General features: G+C 40.0%; 1 protein-coding gene across 2 annotated transcripts; it reads left to right on the top strand.

Annotated features, from left to right (window-relative positions):
- Nucleotides 1-593: 593 nt before the first annotated feature.
- hfp (Poly(U)-binding-splicing factor hfp) lies at nucleotides 594-25,047 on the top strand. 2 transcript variants are annotated; one of them, XM_089707220.1, is made up of 9 exons: nucleotides 594-932; nucleotides 3,833-3,902; nucleotides 13,629-13,682; nucleotides 15,762-15,981; nucleotides 16,856-17,059; nucleotides 21,913-22,053; nucleotides 22,422-22,570; nucleotides 22,848-23,522; nucleotides 24,797-25,047. In XM_089707220.1, the coding sequence occupies exons 1-9, from the start codon at nucleotides 924-926 to the stop codon at nucleotides 24,904-24,906; spliced, it is 1,632 nt and encodes a 543-aa protein (XP_089563346.1). In that variant the 5' UTR covers nucleotides 594-923; the 3' UTR covers nucleotides 24,907-25,047. The 2 variants fall into 2 exon arrangements, with proteins under 2 accessions (XP_089563346.1, XP_089563347.1); XM_089707221.1 differs by lacking the exon at nucleotides 594-932 and adding an exon at nucleotides 3,983-4,063 and having other exon boundaries at nucleotides 3,855-3,902.
- Nucleotides 25,048-26,930: the final 1,883 nt, after the last annotated feature.

The raw sequence follows: 26,930 nt of genomic DNA, 5'->3' as shown, positions 1-26,930 counted from the left end.
ACGGATCAGGAAATCGTATCAGGAAAAAGGTATGTGGCCGGCCTTATGTTATAATTTTCATTCATAGCTGGTTGCTGAATAATATAGTTTTTATCGTAGCCTTATCTCTTACGTGCTCGTGGATTTCGTTTTTAAGTCTATAATTTAAATATTTTTTACCGATACAGAATTCGTGAGATGTTGCCAAGTCAAACAAAATTCATGGTTACCCTCTCAGAGCAATAAACCTATTCCTCTGAAGTTACCATATCTACCATTTCTAGTTTCTACACGTCGATGATTGGTTGATTATTGAGTTGTCAAACGTAAGACAAGGACTTAGGACCATTTACCGTTGGGAATCATCTCGCTCGGACCGTTTTTGCGTGGTTTTTGCTTTGCTTCCGCTTTTATGGAAAAAGTAACCCTAGGTTTTTATAAACAAATATATCACATTTTATCAAAACAAATATTTTTGGTGCACTGTCTAGTTTAATAGAATAACCCGGAATAACCTCTTTGGGAAAAAGGAAAACTACCTATGGAACTCGGAAACAAAGAGAATACAAATACTACGTAACTCGGAAACTCGCAGTGTCATTTGTCATTGTCAGTAATTGTCAGTGTCATCTTTCGTAAACGGCGTTTGCGGTTTGAGTGTTTCTAAATTCTACAAAAACGATTTGGGATTTGTCATTTGCCTCTTATTACCACAATAGTTAACACTTAACAGTTTTGAAAAACGAAAATTTCCAACGAAAGCATTGAACATTTCTAGAATCATAGTTTTCAATACCTACCAATATATTATATTTAAATTATAATATAAAGAACAAGTGTTGTTAAGCAATGCGTAATGCAATTAAATAAATAAATCTGGATTTATTTGTAGGCATCAATTATTATTCTATTGTGTTATGAACTAGTTGTAAACTGTATAAAATATGGAATTGGTAAGTGATCATAAATGTTTTGCGCTTTGTTGTTTTAATTAATCTAAAATGAGAAATTACCCACATTTGCTTGACAAAAAATACCATAAACTTCATTTAACCTCCAAAGGTTAGTAACTTTAGCCAAAAATATTGAAATAGTCTAAATGTAAAATATGTAATCACACTAGGATAAAGGTTAGTATAACCTCCTTGATATACCTCACTGTTACCTAAGCTAAGGTTATGCTCGCGACAAGGAAACCAGATCCCCCCGTGGCGTAAGGTGGATAAGTCCGGAATGGAATGGCGATATTGTCTAATATCGGCGCCCATTACACGCTCCCGGGCCTCGGAGGGTCGCCAAGACGCGGCAGTCGCCACACAGACGGCGGGGGTATAAGGCCTGGCTGTTAACCCCCGGCGTTCAGGGTGATAGACGGCCACCGTTGGGTTTTAGTGGGTATGGCTTTGCAGCGAGTCCCACATACCCCCTTGGACAGTAAAACTGCCGAGGGGGATGCGTAAAAGCATTTCCCAACGTTAAAAAAAAAGCTAAGCTAAGGTAAAAGGAGCCTCCAACCTCTATATATATATAACTTTAAGAAGTTTTTAACCAACTTCAAAAAAAAGGAGGTTTGACACTGTTGATAATCAAAGACTATAATGTAAACTGCTATGTATTGAGTCATTTGGAAAGAATCAATTAATGAAAATTTACCAAGCAATGTTGACCGCCTGCTTGGTACAGTGGTTGATGCATTTGAGTAGAAACTAGGGGTCTTGGGTTTATTCCCGGTGGGGATGGAGAAATAAATATATCTGTCTGGCCGATATGGCATCAATAACAATTAATCTGTCAAAATTCCACAGCAAAAATGTTAAATTAAAATCATTGAAACTGTAAAACAAGTATAGAGAGTATTTAAGTTACATAAGTATTAGAGAATTTTGTACCAATTAAAGATTTTAAAAAGCAGATACAGTTATAGTTTAAGTATATATTTTACTTCTCAATGAAAACAAGTAATAATATTGATAAATAATAAATAAATATTTATTATTGAATGTTTATGTTTTCATAACATCCTTTAGAAGTTTCTAGACACATAATAATCAATAGTAATATAATTATTTCTCCTACAATTATTTTAAGATTGTTACTTAATTTTTGATTTAATTAACATCTGTCAGTTTCAATGAACAAAGACTGTTTCTTTTCTTTTGAAATCTGGTAAAAAGCTGCAAAAGCAAGAGTTCCGATAGTAAATATTATTATCTTCTTATATATAAAATTCTCGTGTCACAATGTTAGTCTGCATACTCCTCCGAAACGGGTGGACCGATTCTCATGAAATTTTCTGTGCATATCGGGTAAGTCTGAGAATCGGCCAACATCTATTTTTCATATGTACCACGGGCGAAGCCGGGGCGGGCCGCTAGTATTTGTATATAATTATTGGGGCATTTCACGCGAAGCGGACACAGATTTTTGGGTCAGGTTTCCGATTTCGGTTATATTTTAGTATGTTACACCTGTATATATCCTCGGTATGTATACGAAATATTTTTGCATTTAGAAGCTTAGTTTTCAAAATACAGGTCTTTGAAGATGTCAGCAAGCGCGAGGCATGCATGACTTTGAATGTAATTATCAGTTAAAGAAAAGGATTTTTTAATAAATAGATGACTGAATAATAACCCCCATTAAAAACCTTTTTATTCTCATATTTTTGATATCGAATTTATTTTTAAATTCCTAAGAAAAATTAAAAAATATTTTTCTTTGTAATTTTTTACGAACTTAGCATATTTTTAAAATTTTTTAAGATCATTAAATAAATGGCTTATATTATGCTTAAACTACATGCCAAGTTCTAGAGTGGTCATCGCAGAAGTTTCGAAGCTACATGTATTATAATGGCGAAGCGCGGCAATATCCCCATATATCTGCATCCCCACTGCAGAATGTCGCGCTAACCAACTAGGGCTAGTATGGGGATATTGCCGCGTTTCGCAATTATAATACATGTAGCTTCGAAACTTCTGCGATGACCACTCTAGAACTTGGCATGTAGTTTAAGCATAATATAAGCCATTTATTTAATGATCTTAAAAAATTTTTAAAATATGCTAAGTTTGTAAAAAATTACAAAGAAAAATATTTTTTAATTTTTCTTAGGAATTTAATAATAAATTCGAAATCAAAAATATGAGAATAAAAAGGTTTTATAATGTGGGTTATTATTCAGTCATCAATTTATTAAAAAAATCCTTTTTTGAACTGATAATTACATACAAAGTCATGCATGCCTCGCGCTTGCTGACATCTTCAAAGACCTGTATTTTGAAAACTAAGCTTCTAAATGCAAAAATATTTCGTATACATACCGAGGATATATACAGGTGTAACATACTAAAATATAACCGAAATCGGAAACCTGACCCAAAAATCTGTGTCCGCTTCGCGTGAAATGCCCCTATTATAGTATGATTTGTAAAAAGAGTAAAGTGATATTCTCATACACTGAGATATACAGTGATGAACATATAATTAGAAACACCTAGTACTATGAATTATTAGTCATCAATTTGGTTTGACATTTGTGTAACAACATAATATTAAGAGATTAAGCATTATTTCATATATAATAGAACACTTTTTTATCTATTTTCATAAGAAATATAATTATATGTCCACTACCCTATATAAGTTGAGTTAGTTCACTCATAACAATCATTGTTTCACCATCAAGAGACATTCCATCTCAGTCTGCTAGTGACCATGCATGCTTTTAAGCAAAAAATAATTTATTAAGATATTTCGAGAAAATTAATTGTAAAAAATACAATGTTTTGAGAATTGAAATGTAAAGTAAACAAGTGTGGCTGGACAGGGGCTAATGAGTAACACGATGCAGTTGCAGGGCATGGAGGCGAGCGCGGCGGGCGCGGGCGGCGCGGCGGGCGCGGAGCCGGCGCTCGGAGACGGTGAGTGTGCCCTCGGCCACGTGCGCTTGCCGCACTTTGCTCTCGCCCTCTAACGGCCCGGCCTGTGCTCGCTGTTGCAGGCGCGGCGGCGGCGGCGGACCCACGCCTGTTGCAAACCACCTCGTTATCCCCTTACAGATGAGACGACGTTAAAATGAATAGTGAGCCATTATGCCGTTGACTATGACAGATAAGCACTTTGTTCTTATAATCATGTTACAGTTGAATTTTCATTCAAGTATACTAAGTCGATGATTCTTTTAAGATTTCACGGTTGTGAACGTGAACGAAGAATAGATTCGGGCACGGAACCCCATAAAAATAATGGATCTGTTATGGGAGGTGAAATAAACCTCTTTTTTAAAAAAAAAGAATTTATTATTTAAAACTAAGTTACAACACTATGATTAATACACAGACTTATATGTGGTTAATACACGGATTTATATGGGTTTGCCGGCAACCGAGCTCTTAGGATGTTGGAAGTAGACTGCTGGGATCGGATGGATAAGCGATGCATAAGGAATATGGCGGGAAAGGAATGTGCTGACGGGATAGTTAGAGGGATGGCTGTATGCAATAATGCATACAGTCTCGGAACATAACACCTCCCGGGGGTAGTCTAAACTACGGGGTTAAAACATTACGTAGTTTAGATTTGGAGCGGAACTAAAGAAAAATACGAAATTAATAATTAATTCTGGTGCTAGGTCCGGACTTAGGTAAAGGGGTTGAACTCTCTAATGAAACGGATTTTCTCGGAGGGGTTTCTTGGATATTTGGTATCGGAATGTTTTCAGGTTCGGGCGGTGTGTGAAGGAAACGAGAACAGTTACCGGTTTTTAAGTATAAAGCTAATTTATAAAATAGAAAAATAATTATTATACTTATTACTAGAATTAAAATTATAGAATAATGGGTCTCATATTTAATTATTTGATGTTGGTTAATGATTTCGTCTATGTCGTCCGAAATCGTTTCAAATTTACGTTTTGATTTTACTGTAAAAATGTCCAAATTAATATCCTTTAAATGCATAGGAGGCTCATTATTCCTTTCAGTTTTAAAATTACTTATATTATTACAGCATGAGTCATTAATTATATTAAAGTCGGAATTAGCAGGCGTTACATTTAAAAACATGTCTTTGAACTTAGGTATAAGCCGAATATTTTTATTATGAGCTACACAATCATTTGGGATATTCAGGATACCCGTTCCTGAAATGGTTAATATTACATTATTTCTATTGCGGCATTCTACAAATAATTTATCTTTTGGGAATTGCACGTAAATCCAGTTATAATTAGAAATAGGTTCCCAAATTGTTACATTTCCGAATATAAAATCTGTATGACACTGGACTGGTAGGGCGCTTACGACATTTGTTAATAGTTCACTTTCGCACCGAGGATTTGAAGTTGTTGAGTATACACTCGTGACGTCACATATGAACTCATTTGGGTTTATAACGGTGCAATATTTGATAGAATCTAATGTACAGTATAATGAATTATCAGTGGTTATTGCGATGTACTTAATACTAGGAATTACATAACTAAAGGAATTAGATTTATCTCCATTATGCGGAGTAGGTAAGGCTAAACAATGAAATAATTTATAATCTTGTATGGCAACTAACGGAATTCGTAATACAAAAATGATCTTGTTATTAGAACTATAGCAAATAACTTTAGAGATGTTTAATAACAAATGTATATTATTTAATTCTATACTTAAAGGTAACTTACGATCTACAGGTATGTGTCTATAGTTATCGACAAGCTCTTGGTACAGTTGCGTGGGAGTTAATATAGCCGGATGTAAAATGTTTTGTGTACTGAATAGGATGGCATTTGTTATGTCTTCTAATCGGAATGATATCGTCAGCATTGACGCTTCGAGACGAGCTAATATATTATCAATTTTCGATTTAATATTTAAGTTAATTGAAAGATTTGAAAAATTCTGAAATTGAGAAGAGAGTTTGTCGATAGCTTCTGCGAGACTGGCCTCATTACTTTTTATATCATATAATGTTGAATTGAATTTAGAAAAGGTAGAAGATGTGACTAAGATATTTTCTTTTAGTAATGAACTCAGTTTTTTCTCGTTATTTTGTACAGCTTGTATAGCGTTATCATATTTTACTGCATCATTTTCGTCTAAAGTGCCAAATATTGTTTTGGAGAGTGTGCCAATACCAGCAAACCAAGCCCCTCGTTTGAACTTACTACTGATCAAGTGAGAAAAAGAAGAATACTCCGATACTATGTCATTATATCGGGTTTTGAGAGGTTCTAGTATATAACTACATTCAGTGTTATTAGGATAATGAGCCTGGATTTTGTAACATATGAAACGTAATGTGCTTAAAAACGAGTTAATATTCGCTATATGCGGATTTATATAAGATATATCTAAAGGAGTTACTATATCTAAATAGCCTACATTTATATTTAATTTCCCAATCGGGTCAAAGTAAACACCGGAACTGGAGTTGATTCGATGTACATATTCGGGGTGACCATGAGCCATTGCACTGGAAATAGAGTGTAGATATAATATTTATGATTAAATCTAGTATTTATCTATGATAATTATATTAATATATGGGATGAAGAGAACTAGGTATAAAGTACGTTTATGCATCACGCACATTAATTAAATTACACATAATAATAAAACAATATATTTTGGTATAACTAAGATATAATTAAGATAATACAGTTTATAATTTAGGCGTCGCCAGGGCAATTAGCTAGCTTGACCTCATCATAGTGATGGGTTACATGGCGCCTATTTATCAATAATGTTAGTGTATGATTTCCATTAATTTTCACAACTTTGTAAGGACCTTTCCATATTGGTGATAGGGCTTTTCGCAGCCTTAAATGATTTTTTAATAAAACGTAATCGCCTACCTTATATTGAACAACCCGAGTGTGTGTATCATAATAATTTTTGGAATTTATTTTAGATTTGTTGATAAATTCTAGAGCTTTATCTCTCGAATGTTTCATTCTATGCTGTAGCATTTTTACGTATTCCGGGTAAGTAGTATTTGAACTATCGTATATAGAGCTAGGGATATGAGGTTTATGGCCAAATAATAATTCATACGGTGAATAATGAGTTGTGGAATGTACGGCGGAGTTATATGCTAACATTGAAGTGAATACATAACGCGGCCAATTATCTTGATTTTCGTTTACATAAGATTTTAAATATTCTTTTAGCGTAGAATGAGACCTTTCTAACGCGCCTTGCGTTTGAGGGTGATAAGGGGATGACCAGAGTTGCTTGATTTTAAGAAATTCGCAGGTCCTTTTAAATAAATCTGCAGTGAAGTTAGTCCCTTGGTCAGTAAGTATATGTTTTGGTATTCCAAATAGGGAAATAAAATGAACGAGGCATTCGCTTGATTCCTCGGCTGTGTTACTACGCAATGGATAAGCTAATGAAAACTTCGTTAGGTCATCCTGCATGGTGAGGATAAATTTATATTTGGCGGAGCCGGACTCCGGTAAGGGACCTACTATATCAATTGCTAACCTTTCAAACGGTGATGTTGACGTCGACGTTATAACCATTGGCGCTCTATTTGTTTTACGTAGGGCCTTATTAGCCTGACACAGTTGACAGTTTTTGATGTAATTTTCAACGTCAGAGCCCATGTTTTTCCAATAATACTTTTCTTTAATTCGATTCAGCGTTCTTGAGCAACCTAAATGTCCCGCAATTGGTAGGTCATGATTTTCTTTTAAAATCTTCGGAATTTCACTAAGGGCTGGATAAATTATATTATTCCTGTATATATGAATTATGATATTTGTTCCGTCAAAGAGATAAGTTAACATATTATATATTTTAACAAAAGAATGCTTATCGAATGGATTCTTAAAATCGGAAATAGCAATTTCATTAACAGTCGGATATGTCATCATTACTTGATCACGCAAATATTTAAGAGCCTTGAAGATATCTGGATAGGAATGATCGTCAAAATGGTGAACCTTTGTAAATAAGAAAATGTATGTCTTGGTATCGATTACTAGCGGTAAGAATGAACACAGTGTTCTTTCTAACTTAAGGAATTCTTCACGTTCAGGATTTGGGCAATTGTTGAGGACATCGCAGGCATATGGCATGGATTCATCCATGTCTATAGAGGTTGGTATTACGATTAACTTTTGTATTGATTTTAATAAGGTTTCGTTATGTTCTTTGATGTGTGTATTATATTGTCTAGGTGGTGATTTTAGAAATTTATTATAGGTTTCATCTGTTACAATTTCAGGTGATTCTGCACTTTCCGGATTCGGTGATGTAGCAGGTAAGGTTACAGGGATTTCAGGATCAAGGATACCACCAGGTAAGGTTTCAGGATTTTCGGAGTCAAGGATAACAGCAGGTAAGTCTTCAGGGTTTTCAGGATTTAGAATGACTGCAGGTAAGGTTTCAGGATTTTGCCAGCTCGTAGAAGGTTGTGGTTCTACTGTTTGGTCAGGTAAGTTTCGGTTAGGCTCTAATGGGCTTGGCAGTTCAAATTCGGGAAAACCCGGACTAATATTGTCTAATTGAAACGATGGAGGTGAAACAAGGAGGTCCATGAGGTCTTTATCTAACGCATCAATGTGGGATCCGTCGTTAGGTTGATTTGAATCTACGTCATTTTCAGGAAGGACGGGATTAACAGGATATCTAGATAGGGCATCGGCATTTACATTAAATTTGCCCTTTTTATACTGAATTTCATACTCGAATTCCTCAAGTTTGAGACGCCAACGAACTAGGCGGGAACCTGGATCCTTACAATTGAAAAGCCATTGCAGCGGCTTGTGATCGGTAATGATTGTGAAACGATGACCGTAGATATACGGTCTGAAGGTCTTTGTTCCGAAAATGATTGCTAGACATTCTTTTTCTGTGACGCTATAATTACACTCGGCCTTGTTCAAACTGCGTGAGGCGAATGCAATTGGACGATCCTGTCCAATTGGACCTTGGGACAGGATGGCAGAGATGGCGAAATTTGAAGCGTCACATGTTAATAGGAATGGCCGTGAAAAATCTGGATAAGCTAAAATAGGAGCATTTACGAGTTTATCTTTTAAGGATTCAAAAGCTAGCATTTGTTCATTTTCCCATTTGAAAGGAACGTCCTTTTTGAGAAGGCTGGTGAGGGGCTTTGCTAATTTTGCGAAATGGGGAATGAAGCGACGATAATAAGACACTAAGCCTAGAAATGATTTGATGTCCTTCGGATTTTTCGGAATAGGAAATCCGGTCACGGATTTAGTTTTATCTGGATTGGGTTTGACACCATCTTCCCCAATCACATGCCCTAAGTATGTAACTTCCTTTCGTAAGAATTGACATTTATCGGGCTGGAGTTTTAAATTAAAGGACCTGAGTCTGTCGAATACAGCTCGGAGGTTATTGATATGCGTTGCTAAGTCGTAGGAGTAAGTGACGATATCGTCGAGATAGACAAAACAACGGCTGCCTTGTAATCCAGAGAGGCAGTTATTCATTAGCCTTTGAAAGGTAGATGGGGCGTTTTTCAGCCCGAAAGGCATTCGATTGAATTGGAAATGTCCCTGAGGGACGGAAAATGCTGTTTTCTGAGCATCTGAAGGAGACATAAGAATTTGATGGAAACCAGAGCACAAATCAAGAGTAGAGAAATATTTACTTTTACCTAATTGATCAAGAATTTCATTGATTTGTGGAATTGGATAAGTTTCACCGATTGTTATATCGTTCAGCTTTCGATAATCGATTACAACTCTCCATTGTGGCTGACCTTGAGAATTTGCCTTTTTAGGCACCACCCATATGGGTGAGCTCCATGGAGAACAAGACGGTTCAATAATATTTTGAGTTAACATTTTCTGTATTTGTGTTTCTACTTCCTTTTTATGACATTCGGGAAAACGATAAGATTTAGTATGAATTGGGACATCGGTACTAGTTTGAATCTTGTGCTCTATGGCTGTGGTGTGGCTTAGCTTATCATCTGGGAGATGGAAAATATCTGCATACTGAGAACAAAGTTCTGTGAGGGAATTATATTCCTCGTCGTTCAAATGGTCTAATTTTAAGGATTTAATTATTTCTTGAATTCGTTTAGATACACTATGATAATTATTATTGTTTACTTGAAATGCAGTAAGATTTAAAGGAACTATATCGAGATTTAAATTAGATTTTACCGTAATAGGGGATTCTGAAATATTGGCAACCGTCAGGTTTACGCGATTATTTTCTTTGACCTTGACTATACAATTGGAAATTAGTAGATTTTCAGAAAGGTGTTGGTCTACAATCACACCTTCTTTAAGATGGGCATTGCGGACTGAACACTCAATCACAGTTTCGGTCCGAGCAGGAATAATAAAACAAGGATCAACAAAATGCAATTCGATATCTAAGTTACCTATCCTTAAGGTGTCATGAATATAATCAATTTTACAACCAAAAGCTGTTAAGAAATCTGTACCAATTATTCCGTCATACGGTAAATTAATTTCCTTAATAACATGGAATTTGAATTTTACTGATTTATTATGAACTAATTTAAGACCGAGTAAGAAGTGACCTTCCGTCAACGTTGGTTCATCGCCAGGGTCAATGCCCTTGAGGTTAATCGGTTCCTTAGTCAAATTAGGATATTTAATAATACTAGATTGCTTGATAAGACAAATAGCGGAACCAGAATCTACTAATAAAGACAATGGAATATCGGAAACTGGAGACTCTAATAGGACATGCGGCAATAGCCTTTTGGATGTGTCTAAGTTGATTTCATAAACTTCACGATCGACATCTTTGGTTACTATAGATGTCGTTAACGTTGGGACTTGTGGCTTTACAACCCGGGATTGGTTATTCTTCCGATTAACCTTGGAATTTGGAGGGTGGCTTGTCGAGCCTGATATAGTAAGGTCGTCAGTTTGGGGCTGGTTACCCTGTTGCATGACCTTGGATTTCGAAGGATTGGCTGTCAAGCCGAATTTGATAAGGCCGTCAGTTTGGGGCTGGTTACCCTGTTGCATGACCTTGGATTTCGAAGAATTGGCTGTCAAGCCGAATTTGATAAGGCCGTCAGTTTGGGGCTGGTTACCCTGTTGCATGACCTTGGATTTTGAAGGATTGGCTGTCGAGCCGAATTTGGTAAGGCCGTCAGTTTGGGGCTGGTTACCCTGTTGCATGACCTTGGATTTTGAAATAGGAATTGTGTCGACTTTGGATACTAGTCTCGTGCGACACTGAGGCGAGACCCTTATTCGTTTAAAGGGTCTGGTGACGAGTCATCGTGACCATAGGATGCGTCAATTTCGTCCTGACCTACAGGATCGGATTGTGCTACATATGTTACTCTGGGTGTAGGATGGTGCTGTGCTCTAAATCGATTATTATTGAATTCGCGCCTTTTGCATTGCGAGATATCATGACCAGGGAGTTTGCAATAACGGCATATAGGCTGAGAATTTTGCGGAGGGCCGCTAAATCTAGCTCCGCGGAATTGATTAGGATAAGGACCATTTTGAGGTTTGATTGACCTTGGCCTATTGTCGTTATTGTGATTGTTAGGCTTCTGATCACCTTGAGGGCGTTTATAAAGTGTTTGTTGAATACGTTCTTCCGAGATTGCGAGGTTCACTGCCTCGTTAAGATTTTTGGGTGATCTACATCTTACGATATTGGAAATCCTAGGGTGTAGCCCCATTAAGAAGTGATGGAGGGCTAAATCCTCCATCGCTGCTGTTCGACCCGGAAGTTCTTTAGCCTTCGTGGTGGATAATGATATCTCGGTAAGGAGTTGAGAAAGATTGGTCTCGACTCGCAATGCATACTGACTAACGGTCTCCTGTGAACCCTGCCTGCTTTCTTGCAGTTCAGTTAAAAGATGAGAATAATGTTTGCGTTGACTGAACTGCGTTTTTAAGAATTCTTTTAATTGCTCCCATGTCCCGAATTCTTTAATTGAACAAGCTACTTCCGCTCTACCGCTCAACTGACTTAAAATGTATTTGAACAATATAGGTTTCTGCTTATCGGATGCATATTCGTATGCGTTATTGCAATTGACAATAAATGAATTTAAAGTTTCCCTATTCCCATCATAGGGTTTAATGAATTTAAAAAGAATATTAATATCTAGTTCAGCCATAGCTAATGCGGCTGCGGCTTGTCTGTCAATTCGTGGTGAGCCCACGGGAGATTTTACAGATTCACTATCGCTAGGAATTTCTTCCGGAACGGGAATGAACAATTTACTATCGTCAACCCGCGATTTTGACATAATATTTTAATATTTAAAAATGAAGCGGAACAATTTTAATTTAAATCAATCTGTACAAAATAACGGCACATAGAAAAATCATAAATTATACACGGGCTCTCTTACTATGTTGATATACAGCTAAGCAATAACAAGCGACTTACAGTGCATGAGCAGCGACGATAATCGTTGTGATAACAAACATCCGGTACATCATAGATATCTCTTAGAACACTTATATTTAGTCTTCGATCTTCGGGAACCCTCTCGACACGGGATACGACGCTACTTGCAGACAGGAACAGGCAGGACCACTTTCAGGACACGCGCAGGGATGAGGAGCGCCTGTAGCACTCCGACGCAGCAGAAATCAGACGGGCATTCAATATAATATATTCTATATGTAGATTTGCGCTTTATTGATTTGCGCCTTCCGGCTGATACACTTGAACACACACACTTATGCACCTGGAACCTTCCGGTTCAGCACTTATGCACACTTTTGAACTTAACTTTTTGCACTTAACAATTTTCAGACTGTAGGAACGTGGAATACGGAGCGAGTCTAGGGTTGCCCGGCACTGGAATTTCCGTATCCCACCGCTGCCACCAAAATGTTATGGGAGGTGAAATAAACCTCTTTTTTAAAAAAAAAGAATTTATTATTTAAAACTAAGTTACAACACTATGATTAATACACAGACTTATATGTGGTTAATACACGGATTTATATGGGTTTGCCGGCAACCGAGCTCTTAGGATGTTGGAAGTAGACTGCTGGGATCGGATGGATAAGCGATGCATAAGGAATATGGCGGGAAAGGAATGTGCTGACGGGATAGTTAGAGGGATGGCTGTATGCAATAATGCATACAGTCTCGGAACATAACAGATCGCAAGCGTGCGATGCGAGGGCCCGTCCCGTCGGCGGCGCGCGACCGACCACAGTGATCCGTTCTGCTTTCTGTTCCAGGCTAGATATAAGTTAGGTCGGCGCGGCGCGGGGCGGCGCGGGCTCGCGGCTCGCGGTGTGCTTACGGTAGTCGGTATTGTACCGTGCGACGCCCGTCTGCTGGCGGCGGCGCACTCGCGCCCTAAATTATGGAAACTGCTTCATTATATTATTTCATAAACATACCTAACGAAACAGGTCATGCAGACCGCCCCATCTTAATTGTTCGCTTCCGATATTGAAACTGAGAATGAAACACAATAAATATGAAGATCACATGGATCGTCGATCATAAAATTAAAGAATATAAATATTATTTCCCGTTGTAAATAATATTATAAATACATATTATTTACCGTTATAAATAATATTTATATGTTTTAATTTTGTGGTGGTGCGCCCGGTGCGCCCGGGTGCGATCCAGCCCCCAATTTTCGGATAGGATTTTCTTTACTTTGATTAATCTTTCACTCTAAATTTTCAGGTTTTCTCACTGCGCCGGTGTACGATCTGAACCAAGTTGGAGACGTATACACAGGTGAGACAAGGGTATGGAAATAAGGAAATAAAACTATTTTAACGAATTTTAGTATCCCAATATCACCCCGCAACCTCGTACTCAGGAAAAAGTTCAAATCTTTGGTTACGTACAGGGTATGACGTTAAAATATGAATGGATAATACGGTAACTGTAGATAGAGGACGTTCTGACTCGAACATTCAGAAAAATACATTTTGTGTTTAGTAAAAATTAGAGATATTTTACATGAAGCGTAGAGTGAACAGGTACCTTCCACCTTAGACCACATCTCAGCTTAAAATCAGGCGAGATTGTGGTCATGCGCTTCCCTATTATCAATAAAAAAAAAGTGCCAGTCGGACTCGAACAAACCTATTATTTTTTATGTTGTAATTAAAAAATCTTTTTTTTTCGCAATTATACCTATATCTGCGTTATAAGACATTGCTTAGTACCAAATTTCAAGACACTTTGTTCACAGGAATTAGTACCCTGTAGGTTTTGATTACCTTGCGAATGTCTGCGAATGAAAATAATATTTTAAATCAAATAAATTACACATAAGTTGTAGATCTTTTTATTACCTATAATTTTGTCATATAACTTTTTCCAGACTTTTAGTTTTGTCGGAAATCGAGATAAAACATTTTTTACACTCAAAAGTTCCCCCCTCCCACTCCCCGAACTCGAATCGACTGTAATTTATTTCCTTTCATTTTTATCACATTCTTCTCCTTTTCTTATGTGTTTCTTCCTACTGTGATTTTTTTTGTGTGAAAAATTATTGATCGTGGCCTATTGACCACGTGATAAACGAGATAAGAATTACTACACGACGACTTGTGTGAACGCCGCTCTCACGACCGATAGCACCGCGACCGCGACGACCGTTCAGGAGTCTCGTGGATGCGCTCCTTCGATATGCAGAAGTGAGTGAGCCGCATCGCACGTTAAGTGGGAAGTTTTTGTGTATGTACCAGGGGCGTGCACAGAGTTTTTGGACAGGGTAGGCAGAAATATTGCAATGATAATAAGTCATAAAAACTAATATTTCATATTGCAGTACTGATATTTGATTGGAGATACATAGTATTTCCGCAAAATAATGGAAAACATATCACGAACATAGGTCATATTATCTATAAAATAATTGTCAAAGTAGGTATGATATCCTAACTAGTATTCTATATTATGTAATTAATGATTAACTTTACCTTTGTGTATTACAAATTCCGGTATAGATCCATTTATAGATCGGCCTTTTTCCTATCACTCTCTGATTGATAAAAGTTTATTCATAAAACAAAAATAAGAATTTTTCGTTAAATTAGGTATGCCTTATTATCTTACAAAATACACTGATGATATACATAATCTATTTAGTTACTCTCAAAACACTTCACTTGCAAATTGTCGTAGTAAACATTATTAATTTTCTCAAAAAACAAATTTAACCTCAAAGTAAACGTTTGTTATTTCCAAAACAAAACAAACGAATAATGATACTATTTGCAGATGGTCTTTACCGCTACAAAATTGTATACATTATCACACTTCTTAAATTGGTCGCATATTCAACTTCAGTTTCGACTTTCGATGTAGTTCCGAATTCGGTTCGTACCTAATTCGTATATCTTCGTAAAAAGACACTGCCTACCTTGTGTGTTTGTGTGCGTGGTTTTATTACATCAGTGTGCCGTGTTTATAGGCATGCACACATATAAAATATGCGTAGACACGCAGAGCACACATATAAAAACTTAGACATGGATAGTTTGTGTCTTTGCCGTCCCGTGACGTACTTGGTCCTGTGGCGGCGCTAGTGCAGCGCATGAATAGTGACTTGAGCCGAGCCGGTGTTATAGAAATTAGATAATAATGCTACCAAAATACCGATAGATGGATCTAAAATATATTTGAAATATATTTTTATTTCATAACTACATTGCGCAATTAATAAAATTTAATGACGCTGTGAATTTCATTTATGCATATTAAATATTGATCAGAGTTTGGTAAATGGTAGGGTAGGCAGTGTCTTTATGTCTTTATGGAATGCACGCCACTGGTATGTACCTAACGGCGCGGTGGTCGCAGGGCCGGGCGCCAAGTGGTCCACGCTGCCGGCGATCCTGGGCGGCTCGCTGCCGCGCCTCGGCTCGGAGCAGGCCGACGCGGTGGCGCGCGCCAAGAAGTACGCCATGGAGCAGAGCATCAAGATGGTGCTCATGAAGCAAACGCTGGCGCACCAGCAGCAGCAGATGGCCTCGCAGCGCACGCAGGTGCAGCGCCAGCAGGCGCTCGCGCTCATGTGCAGGCGAGTGTCCCTCCCCCACCCGACTAGCTAATCGACCCGCAAAGCTGGGCTAATCTTTTGAAAAAAAAAGTTACTTAACCAGAGAAAAATCCAATGGACCTAAAATCATTTTAATCCTTCCGGTCATTCACCGACTCGAGCAGACGTGACTATTTTTTTCTTTAATATATGACGAGCTATGCCGGGCGGTTTCATCCGCAGGAGAAATCAATTATTTCTGTAAATCATGTGTTATTCTAACCGCCTCCTCGGTACAGTGGTTGACGCGTGAGCGTAGCACCGAGAGGTCCTGGGTTCGATTCCCGGTGGAGACGAAGAAAAAAAAATGTCTCGGTCTGGTAGGACACAGAAGGCTGATAACCTACTTGTCCCTAAAAAGAAAAATCGATCAGTGAAACAGATGTATAATGCATCTGCCCCTTACGTGGGGTAAGGGGACACGGGACTTCACATGTGTTATTCTGATGATAACCTATTAGGTATACATATACTGACGATATTAATGGAAGGTTTCATTCGAATCCGTTCAGTACTTTTGAGCCGATACAAACATACAAATGTTTCCTCTTTATGATATTATTTTAGATGGATATCGAATTATTTTATATTATTAAATTACCTATAGTTTATTTTATAAATACCGAGGCTCCTCGCGTCCGCTTCGACGCGAGTGCATTTTAGTATCGTCATTGAATACGTGATGAGAGCGATATCTGGAGATTCCCCGTTAAGGGTCGAGTCTATGAGTCCAACAGCTGAAAAGATCTGAGCGTCGTGTGGCGTCGCGCGGCCCCGCGCGGCCCCGTGCGGCCCCGTGCGGCCCCGCGCGGCCCCGTGCGGCGCCGCCAGTCGCGCTGACTCGCGCCGTCCGCAGGGTGTACGTGGGCTCCATCTCGTTCGAGCTGAAGGAGGACACGATCCGGCAAGCGTTCCTGCCGTTCGGGCCCATCAAGTCCATCAACATGTCGTGGGACCCGGTGACGCAGAAGCACAAGGGCTTCGCCTTCGTCGAGTACGAGATCCCCGAGGCGGCGCAGCTCAGTCTCGAGCAGATGAACGGCGTCATGCTCGGCGGCCGGTGAGTCCCCTCTTTCCATCTATCTTTGCTTTATGAGTATGCTCGGAAAACAAGTTTCGATATAAAGTTATGTTTCCTAAAAATAATGTTAGCTAAATAAAGGATAATCTATCTATATATATAAAACTTAAAGGTGACTGATATAGTGATCTATCAACGCACAGCCCAAACCACTGGACGTATCGGACTGAAATGAATAAAATAATACTGATTTGTTTTTCATACATTGTTGTATAATACAGTTTTATGCACTTTTTGTGTGTCTGTACGTAATATCTTACGTATTTGAGGGTTACGCTTTTAAATCTTAAATTAAAACATTTTTTACCGAAATAATTCGCACAGTCACACAAAATTAATGGTCGCCCTAGCTACCATTTCTACAAACATCAATGATGTGTTGAGTTGGCAAAACGTTTGACAAGGACAATTTATTGTTGAGAGACCTCTCGCTCGTACCGCTTTTATTTAGCTTCCGCTTATAAGGAAAAAACTTCAGCAAAAATCTTTATATCAGTACTGGAATATATCTTCAGCCAGCTAAATTGGGAGTCATATGGTCGGAAGATATTTATCGCACCTCAGACTTTCAGACGATAAAGATTTGTTGTCAGAAATTGTTAAGGAATTGCAAACAATTATAGAATCGCTAAATAAATATAGTAAAAAAGCAGGTTTGAATATAAATCAGGAAATAACCAAAATTATAACAAACAGCCACCAATTACAAGTCACATTAAATGAATCTCCCATTGAATATGTTGAAGACTATATTTACCTCGGACATCTTATCTCATTTAAGCTATGCAACGAAAAAGAAATTTAAAGAAGAGTCAAGCAAACATGGAATAAAAATTTATAATATGAAGAGATTTTCAAACGACAACTACCAATTCCACTAAAAGCTAATAGCCCGGTCAATTTAAACATTCGGTGGTACATAAAGTCCCAACAGGCTGAATTTCTGTGAAGTTGTTGAAAACATAATTATAAACAATGTCTAAAAGTTCCCCATCATTCCCCTGTAAGCTAAAAATATTATTCACGGTCAAAGGTCAAAAAAATGAGTTTTTCGCGATTTTCAGCAAAACGGTAAGTTTTATCATAAAGTACCTCAGGCAAAGATTGTAGATCATAAAATTATCTATAACAAATGTATCAATACTTTTTTTCTTACGAGCCACCGTTTCTGAGATATAACGATTCAAAAAGTTATAAAAGTTGTTATCGTCATAATATGCACACGTTTCCACGCCACCTATGAGGTAGTGTACTTCGCGCGTTTTTTAACGTGGTTTCCCCAGTAGGCCTACTCCACGGGTCAGTTGTAATCCTGTTTAATGTTATTCCTATTGCGAAATAACGGAAATTTTCAAAGATTGGGAAAGATAAAAGCGATGTAAATGAAAAAAAAAAAGTGTTGAAGTCTATTCGTCTTATTCGTAAGTTTCAAATTCTTGTTCTTCTTGATCTTCTTCTTGTTCTTCTTCTTGTTCTTCTTCTGCTTCTTCTTCATCTTCATTTTGGATGCAAGTAAATTGCGTCAATAGCGATGTATCGCATGATACTTCGTTGGAGTCAAACGAATCCTCCATTGTTTGTGATTCAATATTAGAGCACGACCGGCCTTGACAATTTGTGCATGTCAAAACAAGACAGTCCGACATTTTGCAATCACATTTAGCACTGCATCCCTTTTTGCAGTTGCAAAAAATAGTGTTCAGCAGTTTTTCCGGCGCAGGTGGAAGTAAAGTTTGAACTGGCTCTAATATATTATTGTTGACCAACTTCCAACCCCAGTCTGTAGGGTCTAGCTGATCATAACCAAGCCACACTTGAACTTGGTAATATACTCGAAAAGGATGTTGGTGAGCAGCAACTGAGGTTAGAGGAAGACAAGCGAGTTGAACTTGTTTTTTTATGTTTAGTGTTTTTAACGAAACATGCATATCGATGCTTATCTAAACAGGTAGTTTTTTTTAGGAGCTCCGTACATAGAAAAAAGAAAGCAGATGCCATTGGTAATAACTTCTTGTTGAGTTGAATTACTCTTTTTAAAAACTTCAGCACATTTAATTAAATCTTGTTTTTCAAACATTTTGAAAACTGCTGTTTTACCCGTCCTGTAAAATGCAGATGTCGTATCACAGCCAGTTATTGCGTGTAAAAATAGTACATGATCTTTACACTTAACTAAAGTAAATAAACTTTTTGATGAATATAATATATTTGATTGATGCTGAGCTTTTCCTGGTTTTAAGAAAAAAATAGTTTTTTCAGTTGGCGTTCGAGCAGTATTACATGTAAGTCAACATCTTCACCTCATTGACAAACAATTTTATGTTATAGAGGTTGTGGAAACATTTCTTTTAGTTACTAAGGGCCAATACAGAGATTATTTATTTAAGATATAGAGGTTGCGTATTTTAAGTTAAAGAGGCTTTGAGCTCTGATGGGAAGGGAACATATTATTTTTTGAAGTTACAGAGGTTTTTATGTTACCGAGATTTAAGTTATCCGAGGTTCTACTGTATAAGTTACAACTCTAGATGTATATACGTGGCGTACTCATGCATATTATGACGATAACAACTTTTATAACTTTTTGAATCGTTATAAGTATCTCAGAAACGGTGGCTCGTAAGAAAAAAAGTATTGATACATTTTTTATAGACAATTTTATGATCTACAATCTTTGCCTCAGGTACTTTATGATAAAGCTTACCGTTTTGCTGAAAATCGTGAAAAACTCATTTTTTTTGACCTTTGACCGTGAATAAAATTTTTAGCTTACAGGGGAATGATGGGGAACTTTTAGACATTGTTTATAATTATGTTTTCAACAACTTCACAGACGGTTACCCAAATACGGCTAGGCCTATAATAATACCCAACGTGTGTTCGCGGTCCTACAGAACAACGTCTATGGATAAAACTGAAAAATTAAGTTTGTTTTTTTTCTACGTATTTTTCCAGGATAAAAAGTATCCTATTTTACGCCCAGGATAATAAGGTATAATTATACCAAGTTTCATCGAAATCGAACCGTTAGTTTTCACGTGATGTCTTCACATACAGACAGACAGACAGACAAAAAATTTTTTAATCACATATGGGTTTGGTATCGATCCAGTAACACCCCCTGCTATTTATTTTTTCAATATTTTCAATGTACAGAATTGACCCTTCTACAGATTTAATAAATGTATATATAGTGGAAATGTGGAATATTAATAGTGGAATATAGTGGAAATGGGCAGGTCACCTGTGTAGATTGAGAGATGACAGATGGTCACATTCGGTAATAAATTGAATGAAAGAAAGAAAGAAAGAAATAAATTTAAATTGGACACCTTTATATAAAAAGCGTAAAAGAGGGAGACCAATCACACGATGGAGTGATGATATAAAAAATCACGCAGGTGCCCTTTATACTAGATTAGCTAAGAACAGGGATGAGTGGAAGAAATTGGAGGAGGCTTTTACCGCAAAAAGCGGTCCTTATTATATTTAATTACATACTATCTTTCTAATTTACTAACACTAAGGGCCGATTTTTCAATGCCCAGATAAACAGCTAGATAGACTTTATTCTTCAGTTAACAAAATATTCAATTTTTCAATAGACGAATAGGACTTATCTATCGAATAACTACGTTATTTGAGGAATAAATCTATTTGCCGCTCCAACGGCCAGATAGCGCGCTATTCGACGGTTAGGCGTTTGAGTTGACAACTGACGCGTCAAATTTGGGATATTTTCGTATGTCATAACATAGAGCGTAGAATTATTAACAATTAAACCTTTTTCTATATAATTATTATCAATTAAAATCATATTGAAATTGATGTTTTTGATAGTACTGATGATCATGCCATTGAAAATTTGCCGAACGCTGCCTTTAAGTATGTCGTTTCCATCGTAAAATATATAAATTGAAACACAAATTTAACCAAACTCTTTACTCGAATCAAAACAACAATCAACAATCATAGAAGACAAGAGCAATACAAGACAAACTTAAAATGCACTCCTGACGTGAGTCATAATGACGGTTAAGTTGACAAATTGCAAGATTTGACTCTATCCCGCTCTAACCTGACTAATTTAATATGTTTGTTTCGCCACTCCGAAAGCAGAGCTGCCAATATGGAAATATTTGGTCAGATAGTTATTCATCAAATAAATCACGATTGAAAAATAGGCGACCCGTTATGAGTTAGATAAATAATTGAATAAATCTATTCGAGGGGTAGTTATTAGACTGTTTATCTCGGGATTGAAAAATCGGCCCTTAATTTAATATTTAAAAATAGAATTGTTACAGAAAAATATGAATAATGTTAATACTAACCACACTAACAACAAATAAAATTTGTAATTAGATATAAGTAAAGGAATGAATAAAGGCTTTATTTATTTTATTTATCTTATTTTACCAAAACAAATATTTTTTGGTGAACCGTCAAGTTAATAGTGTAACGTCTTGGATGTTAGACTACTCGTATCTCAGAACAGAAAAAGAGGTTTGAAGGGTGGGCGGGGCAGGCGCGCCACTCATATTTTAAAACACTCAGATTATGCGCATTCTTATGCATTCTCTGTTTCTTATCAGTCACTTTTACTTAGCACAACACAGATTTTTCTGAATCGCAATTACGTCACAATGACAAACGTACACAGTCTCATACTAAGCGAGCGTTCGCGCTTTATATATTTTCCATAATGATTAAATCGAGGTAAATATCGTCAGAAAAGCGCGACACGAGTTCCAATACAAATCAGTCACCATTTCCTTGATAACCTGTTTGATCCGTTCCGGGCTCGCTCGCAACGGTCGGTCGGCTTGCAGGAACATCAAGGTGGTGGGGCGGCCGTCCAACATGCCGCAGGCGCAGGCCGTCATCGACGAGATCCAGGAGGAGGCCAAGCAGTACAACCGCATCTACGTGGCCTCCGTGCACCCCGAGCTCACCGAGGACGACATTAAGAAGTGAGCCCCGCATATCGAACGCCCACATACATAATATATACATACAAAAAGCTCTAAAATATAAGTTTCACGATTTATTTTTTTCCTTTTTAACCGACTTCAAACAAAAGGAGGAGGTTCTCAATTCAGCCGGTATATTTTTTTATCTATGTACACCGATTGCGCCAAGGTTTCTGAACCGATTTGAGTGATTCTTATTTTGATTCATGCGGAATAGTTTCGAATTAGTCCCATAAAAAATTGATTCGGATATTTGATGATGGAATCGGAACGTGGCCATAGGAACTCAGTAATTAATTGACTCAACTTTATCGAGTTTGGGCTCGTTCGTAGAGCGTCACGGAACGTAACGCCTCTGTGTGTTGCAGCGTGTTCGAGGCGTTCGGGCCGATCACGTACTGCAAGCTGGCGCACGGCACGTCGGCGCACAAGCACAAGGGCTACGGCTTCATCGAGTACGCCACGCTGCCGGCCGCGCTCGAGGCCATCGCCTCCATGAACCTGTTCGACCTCGGAGGTGAGGCCCGATGCGCTGACGTCACTCGTGTCGATTATTATTGGTTTTGAAGTGAAACTTCTTTAAGCGCCTCTAGAGTAAAATTTCAAGGTCGCGTCGCGGCAAAACCGTCACGTCACGGAGTGAGGCTAGGATTTCGGTATCTTTGAATCTTTATTTATTTATTTCATTAAGGATCCTCCACTTCATAAATTAAATTCGTATTTTGCGATAGAAGTTTCACTTCTGACACTGTTATTTTACGTGGACCGCCGTTCTCACTCGGGGCCGCTCGCAGGGCAGTACCTGCGCGTGGGGCGCGCCATCACGCCGCCCAACGCGCTGCTGGGCCCGCCCGCCACGTGCGCCATGCCCACCGCGGCCGCCGTGGCCGCCGCCGCCGCCACCGCCAAGATCCAGGCCATGGACGCCGTCGCCAGCAACGCCGTGGCGCTCGGGCTCACCAAGCTCAACGCGCTCGGCGTGCCGCCCGCGGCCGCGCTGCCCACGCTGGCCGCCGCGCTGCCCGTGGCGCTGCCCGCGCTGCCCGCCGCGCTCCCGCCGCCCGGCGTGGTGATCCCGGCGCCCGGCCCGCCCGCGCCCGGCCCGCCCGCGCCCGGCCCGCCCGCGCCCCCGCCCGACGCCGACGGCGGGCAGGCGGCGCTGCAGCGCAAGCTGCTGGACAGCTCGCCGGACACGCTGCAGCAGCAGGAGTCGCTGTCCATCTCGGGGCAGTCGGCGCGGCACCTGGTGATGCAGCGCCTGATGCGGCGGCGCGCGTCGCGCACGCTGCTGCTGCGCAACATGGTGTCGCCGCGCGAGGTGGACGACGCGCTGCACCACGAGATCCGCGACGAGTGCGGCAAGTGGGGCCGCGTGCGGCGCGTCGTCATCTACAACGAGCGGCAGAGCGAGGCCGACGACCCGGCGCGCGCGCACGTCAAGATCTTCGTCGAGTTCGCCGAGCCCGACGGTAAGGGAACTTGGGAATTCACCCTGCATCATAATGGTTCTAGCTGGGAATCGAACCCGTTGATTTTGAAAATAAAAACACCTATAATATTATTAAATCCATAATCGATAGTGTAATATAATTATTATATCGAAAATCGAAAAAAAATATAGAATCTCTAATTACATACAGAAAACGTTATAATTTAAAACTTAACCGCTATCTTTCCATCGTACAAAACGTTATTAAATATTTACGGTGACGGTACATTAAGGATACCAGCAGGCCGAGACAAATGGCAGACGAATTAAATAACTAGAAACTGCTATCGCTGATTATTGACAAATCTTCCACAAATCTCTATCTATAAACAATTTTATTTTTTACTTTACCAAATTTTGTACTTTTGTTGATTTATCTAGCCTGCAAATGAAAAAGTATTATCCTTTTTATGATTTTATATGCCTTCTGTTTCAATTATTTAAAAATCTATTTCTACCATCTTTTTGTTTTTCATATTTTGTGAGTGAACTATTTGTCTCACAGACTTTGATCTAATAAAAGAAAATTAAATGTACTACAACTTTATTTTACGATCTTCTCATAGAACGAGCGGTTTTGCCAAAATTTTGCTTCAAACGGGAGCAAAACTAAAAATTTCAAATTTTCGGGAAAAATCGGACCATCTTTGAAGGGCCACAGCTTAGTTTTTATTAGGTTAAGAGAGCTGCGGTTAAGCTTAAATATTTGCAAATTTAATTAGCTTTATTTATGTAGTGAATGTTAGTTACTAAATATAGTTTATGACTTGTAGAGCAAAAAGTGAAAAAAGTCCAAAATTTTCGCAGTTTATCACGTGGTGAGCAGTGAACACAACTTATTCGAAGTTGCAAATTGAGATTTACATCACCCTAACTGATCCAAACAACATACCAAAATTACAGCACTACTGCAGCATGCTTTGCGAATTTAATGTTAACTTCCACCGACTTATCACCAGAACGACAGGAAATTTTAAAATTTTATTTTAATTGTGTTTTGCACAATTTTGTTAAATTTCGACTATGTTCGTGGTCGTCGTCGTCGGTAGGGTGACTTAATCCTTAGCGAAACATCATACGCTCATGTCAATTAGCATCGATAGCGGTTTCTATCCCTTTGCGTTTTGACGTTCGTCTCGGCCCTCAGTAATCCGAAAGCGATCTCTTAGCGAGTCCCGAGCGTGTGAATTATCTTACTATATGAGCGTATTGGTATTTTGTGTAATATAATGGGAACATGTGGTGCGTCCCCAGAGGCGGCGGCGGCGGCGGCGGCGCTGGAGGGGCGCTACTTCGGGGGCCGCACCGTGCGCGCCGCGCTCTACGACCAGGACCTGTTCGACCACGGCGACCTGTCGGCCTGACGCTGGAGGGGCGCTACTTCGGGGGCCGCACCGTGCGCGCCGCGCTCTACGACCAGGACCTGTTCGACCACGGCGACCTGTCGGCCTGACGCTGGAGGGGCGCTACTTCGGGGGCCGCACCGTGCGCGCCGCGCTCTACGACCAGGACCTGTTCGACCACGGCGACCTGTCGGCCTGACGCTGGAGGGGCGCTACTTCGGGGGCCGCACCGTGCGCGCCGCGCTCTACGACCAGGACCTGTTCGACCACGGCGACCTGTCGGCCTGACGCTGGAGGGGCGCTACTTCGGGGGCCGCACCGTGCGCGCCGCGCTCTACGACCAGGACCTGTTCGACCACGGCGACCTGTCGGCCTGACGCTGGAGGGGCGCTACTTCGGGGGCCGCACCGTGCGCGCCGCGCTCTACGACCAGGACCTGTTCGACCACGGCGACCTGTCGGCCTGACGCTGGAGGGGCGCTACTTCGGGGGCCGCACCGTGCGCGCCGCGCTCTACGACCAGGACCTGTTCGACCACGGCGACCTGTCGGCCTGACGCTGGAGGGGCGCTACTTCGGGGGCCGCACCGTGCGCGCCGCGCTCTACGACCAGGACCTGTTCGACCACGGCGACCTGTCGGCCTGACGCTGGAGGGGCGCTACTTCGGGGGCCGCACCGTGCGCGCCGCGCTCTACGACCAGGACCTGTTCGACCACGGCGACCTGTCGGCCTGACGCTGGAGGGGCGCTACTTCGGGGGCCGCACCGTGCGCGCCGCGCTCTACGACCAGGACCTGTTCGACCACGGCGACCTGTCGGCCTGACGCTGGAGGGGCGCTACTTCGGGGGCCGCACCGTGCGCGCCGCGCTCTACGACCAGGACCTGTTCGACCACGGCGACCTGTCGGCCTGACGCTGGAGGGGCGCTACTTCGGGGGCCGCACCGTGCGCGCCGCGCTCTACGACCAGGACCTGTTCGACCACGGCGACCTGTCGGCCTGACGCTGGAGGGGCGCTACTTCGGGGGCCGCACCGTGCGCGCCGCGCTCTACGACCAGGACCTGTTCGACCACGGCGACCTGTCGGCCTGACGCTGCGTCTGATGTACCGATACCTCTATGCGTCTATCTTTTGTTTAACACTTGCCCCGTCATACTATTGTTCGCCAAAAAATTTGTAACGATAGCATTATAATACATAATTAAAAAAACACAACGCATTTATTAATTTACGATGATTTTTATTCACAAGTAATCGATGCATTCGATTCTAGATGTCAGATTTCGATTTTTAGAGTGATGTCTCTGGTATTTAAAAAGAAAAATGGTTTAGGCGCGGGTCAAACACAAGCGGCGCGGGCGCGGGCGTGCCATAAGCGCACCTCTTGAATCTGTTTTGCACCACGTCCTTCTTATACATTTTGTATGAAAGAATTTTGGACAGGCGTCGAGGCGGCACGCCACCGTTGCGCCGCGGGCGTACCGCAGGCGTACCGCAGGCGCGCTTCCCCCATCGCATCCAAATAGAGGTCAATTCACGGTCATACACAATCAAAAACAAATCGGGTGGTAGGAGACGGTAGCCTGTCAGTCAAAAATGTGTTCTCTCTGTGTGGAATTATATAGAGCTGCTATTACATACCCTTCTTCGTTTTGTTTTTAAAGGTGAATTGAATTAATCGATGAAATGATTTACACAGGTGATGGCAGTAGGGAAAGTGAAAATGAAGAAGAGCATAATGAAAGTTCCCATGTATTTACAATGTCAGAAATAAAGATAATCCTGATTTTGGTGTTTTTTATTTATTTGTAATTGTACTAATATTGTGGAATGATCAGTACTGTAAATACTTTTGAACTGAGATTTAAATGATAAGATTTATATGGTTTAAATGTAAACCTGTGTTTGAAAACCATATTTTATCTATACTAATATTATAAAGAGGAAAGGTTTGTATGTATGTATGTATGTATGTATGGTTTTCACGCATAAACTAGGTACTGGACCGATTTTGATGAAATTTGGCACAGATAATCTTTAGACCCTG

This window comes from Colias philodice, chromosome 19 (assembly GCF_061535455.1).
Source record: "Colias philodice isolate Cphi_HAF_F1 chromosome 19, ilColPhil1 Martin Lab GWU primary, whole genome shotgun sequence".
Lineage (NCBI taxonomy): Eukaryota > Metazoa > Arthropoda > Insecta > Lepidoptera > Pieridae > Colias > Colias philodice.
This window is presented reverse-complemented; position numbering and strand designations above follow the sequence as displayed.

Coding starts and splice junctions, on each gene's coding strand:
- hfp (XM_089707220.1), top strand. Junction 13,683..15,761: donor AGTTGGAGACGTATACACAG/GTGAGACAAGGG, acceptor CGGTGGTCGCAG/GGCCGGGCGCCAAGTGGTCC. Junction 22,571..22,847: donor GAACCTGTTCGACCTCGGAG/GTGAGGCCCGAT, acceptor GGCCGCTCGCAG/GGCAGTACCTGCGCGTGGGG.